The sequence below is a fragment of the Pundamilia nyererei genome, unplaced genomic scaffold, assembly GCF_000239375.1.
Source record: "Pundamilia nyererei isolate P.nyererei 1_Seehausen unplaced genomic scaffold, PunNye1.0 scaffold00002, whole genome shotgun sequence".
Taxonomy (NCBI): Eukaryota; Metazoa; Chordata; class Actinopteri; order Cichliformes; family Cichlidae; genus Pundamilia; species Pundamilia nyererei.
This window is the reverse complement of record NW_005187403.1, coordinates 9896540-9899488: the sequence shown is the minus strand read 5'-3', so window position 1 is coordinate 9899488 and position 2949 is coordinate 9896540. Positions and strand designations below refer to the sequence as shown.

The 2949-nt window shown below is 39.4% G+C and overlaps 1 protein-coding gene across 1 annotated transcript in view; it reads left to right on the top strand.

The window, feature by feature from the left end:
- The first annotated feature begins 1514 nt into the window (after nt 1-1514).
- Nucleotides 1515-2949, top strand: part of hspa5 (heat shock protein 5) — a 12489-nt gene continuing 11054 nt past the window's right edge. The window contains exons 1-4 of the mRNA XM_005720539.1: nt 1515-1706; nt 2202-2357; nt 2450-2681; nt 2784-2940. Coding sequence (XP_005720596.1) covers nt 2236-2357; nt 2450-2681; nt 2784-2940 — 511 coding nt within the window. The 5' untranslated portion in view covers nt 1515-1706; nt 2202-2235. The remainder of the gene's footprint in view (nt 1707-2201; nt 2358-2449; nt 2682-2783; nt 2941-2949) is intronic.

The window sequence follows — 2949 nt, the reverse complement described above, 5'->3', positions numbered from 1 at the left end:
TTTTTTTTTTAACCAGGTTTAACAGTCCAAGTAAAAAGTTTAATTGTATTCAAAGAAAATGACACATTTAACTCAGAATTTTCCATCTGGTTTGTTTCACTGCCCTGTGTAGTTTAAGTCTTAATGAGTCATCATTGTCTTTCAAGTATACAGGTCAGTTTTGCTTTTGTTTGTAACACAGAGAAAGTGGATATGAATGACACAAATAGTAAGCTGCCTGACAGTATAAGGACCTTATAAAGAATATAAATGCATCTTTTAGATTTTCTTGAATAAAATATAATGAATTCTACTAACAGGAACTGAAGGCTTCTCTGTAACAATATGGCTTTCAGTGCATCAGCATTAGCTTTAAAATGAGGGTATCCTTTGATTAGAATATTAAAATATTCTGTAGAAATCCCTGCAAAGTCTGAAAAGGGCTAATAAAACATGTTGCATTACCTTAAAACAATAAAGAAAAAGATGAAACACTGTAATCTGATGTTCAGTTGTTTTTCTCCCATAAAACATTATCAGAATTGGAGGCCACTAAGTAAGAGGTTTTAAATCTAAACACAGAAGTGTTTATGGTTTTTATGGGAAACACTGTAAATAAATAAATAAAACAAATAGAGAAAACTTAGCTGCTACACTGATATTTTATAATTTTATGACTTTTCTACATTCTTCCTGACAGTACAACCGGTTTAGTTCAGGAACCTTCTGGAAATATATCAGTGTGTCAATAGAAGAATTTGGATAAATCACAGTAGGAGAAAGCAGATCAGTTCAATTCTATCCATGTAATGATTTTGGATTCTAGAAAATTCTTGCAATTAGTTGATGTGTTTTTAAAATATCCAAATCATAGCCTTATACTTTGGCTGGAATATATTGGGACACTTGCCAAGGATCATATCTTGACAGTGGCAGTCAGCTTCCTTGACCTTTTAATCAAATATTTGTCTTGTTGATTGAATTGAAACCCAACTGAATGCGCCAGTTTATGTTACCTTCTTATGTGTGCAAAAGATTCCAACCAAATTGAAATCAGTGTGATCACATGTATCTGAAGTCTTTGGCTAAGACTTGTACATTCACTGAGGAAACACCCAGACAACCCAGTTCACCTGGTACAAGATTTCCTGTCAGATTCACCACAATCACACAAAGGATTTGGATTTTCATACTCATTGCAGTTAGTCGTTACTTCTCACAATTGCATCACTATCTCCTCGTAATGACACGCCTTAAAACCGCAAAATTAAGATTACAAATCTAACACTTGGTGGGCCATTGCAAAAAAAAAAAAATTATTGCAGCAAAAATTTGTAAATGTCTGAAGTACGAGAAATGCACCCACCCGGCCTTGAGAGTGGCATGTAGCTGCACCAACTGTGTTCAGGACTGCCCTTGACAGACAGCCAATCAGCGTCGGCGCAGTGGACACATACGGTGACGTCGTTTCAACCTGATGTGTGCAAATCAGCGGCGGCCAGCGTGCTGAATGAAACCAATCAGCGTGTTCCAACGAGCAACAGCTCAGCCAATCGCGAGCCTCCACGACGGGAAAGAAGTGACGGCTTATATATGGAGAGACCACATTTCGTCCAGCATTATTCTAGACAAGTAAAGATTGGAAGGAGATACAGTTTGCTCTAAGCGACTCTTACCGGTAGAGGAAACGCAAAGGCCGTTAAATCATTGGTTGTACTTCTGTTAAGGTATGTATAAAGCGTTAATATGAATATGATAATGAAGCATAGCTGTATTTTCCATTTTCTGCAAAATGTTTTATTAAGATAAAACCGGTTAAGCGAAATATTGACAAATAAACCAGCTGAAATGTAACTACACTACTGTCGTCTGAATGAACTGTACATACTCTGTAACCTAAATATAATAAACAGGATGTAGTTTGGAATGTTCTAGCATGGTGGTTTCCCCCTGCATGTCTGCTAGGCATGGTAGCGTAGTTAGCAAGATACCGGGGAATTGGCAGTGGGGTGGTGGTAATGATGGAATGATTGACTGGTGATCCATCTTATTTGATCGATAATTCATTTTTCCTGTTATATTTATTTGCCAAGACCAACTTTTAGTCTGCCGTGGGTCTGCAAGCTCAGCAAGTGACATTACGCAGTACCGTTAGTTTCTGGCTACTGGAACTTGGGAGGCTGAACCCACCTAATATCTTATGTTGTATTTCTTTTCTGCAGATCTGCTTGTAGATTTAAGTACAAACAAGCAAAGATGAAGCTGTTGTGGGTTGTGATGCTGGTGGTCGGCACAGTGTTTGCCGCCGACAATGATGATGATAAGAAGGACAACGTGGGGACTGTGGTTGGGATTGATCTGGGGACCACATACTCATGGTAACAAGTCACGTTAAAATCTTTAAATAGTGACATGATGCCACTGTGGAATAAAATGGCATTCAGACTAAATTCAAACTGTTTTCTTGCAGTGTTGGAGTGTTCAAGAATGGACGTGTGGAGATTATTGCCAATGACCAGGGAAACCGAATTACCCCCTCCTACGTGGCCTTCACCAGTGAAGGTGAGCGTCTGATCGGTGATGCTGCCAAGAATCAGCTGACCTCTAACCCTGAGAACACCATCTTTGATGCCAAGAGGCTCATTGGTCGCACATGGGGTGACTCGTCTGTGCAGCAGGACATCAAGTACTTCCCCTTCAAGGTGAGCTTGTAAACTGAAAGTAGAACTTGTAGTTGCTTGTTCTTTGGGTCCTGTTTGAGTGAAGTTGTTGTTAAATTAATATTGATATGTTTTCCTCTGAAGGTTACTGAGAAGAAGAGCAAGCCCCATATCCAGGTTGACATTGGTGGTGGTCAGATGAAGACCTTTGCTCCCGAGGAGGTCTCTGCTATGGTGCTGACTAAGATGAAGGAGACTGCTGAGGCTTACCTGGGCAAGAAGGTACAAAAAGTCAGAGATTGTAAAACAG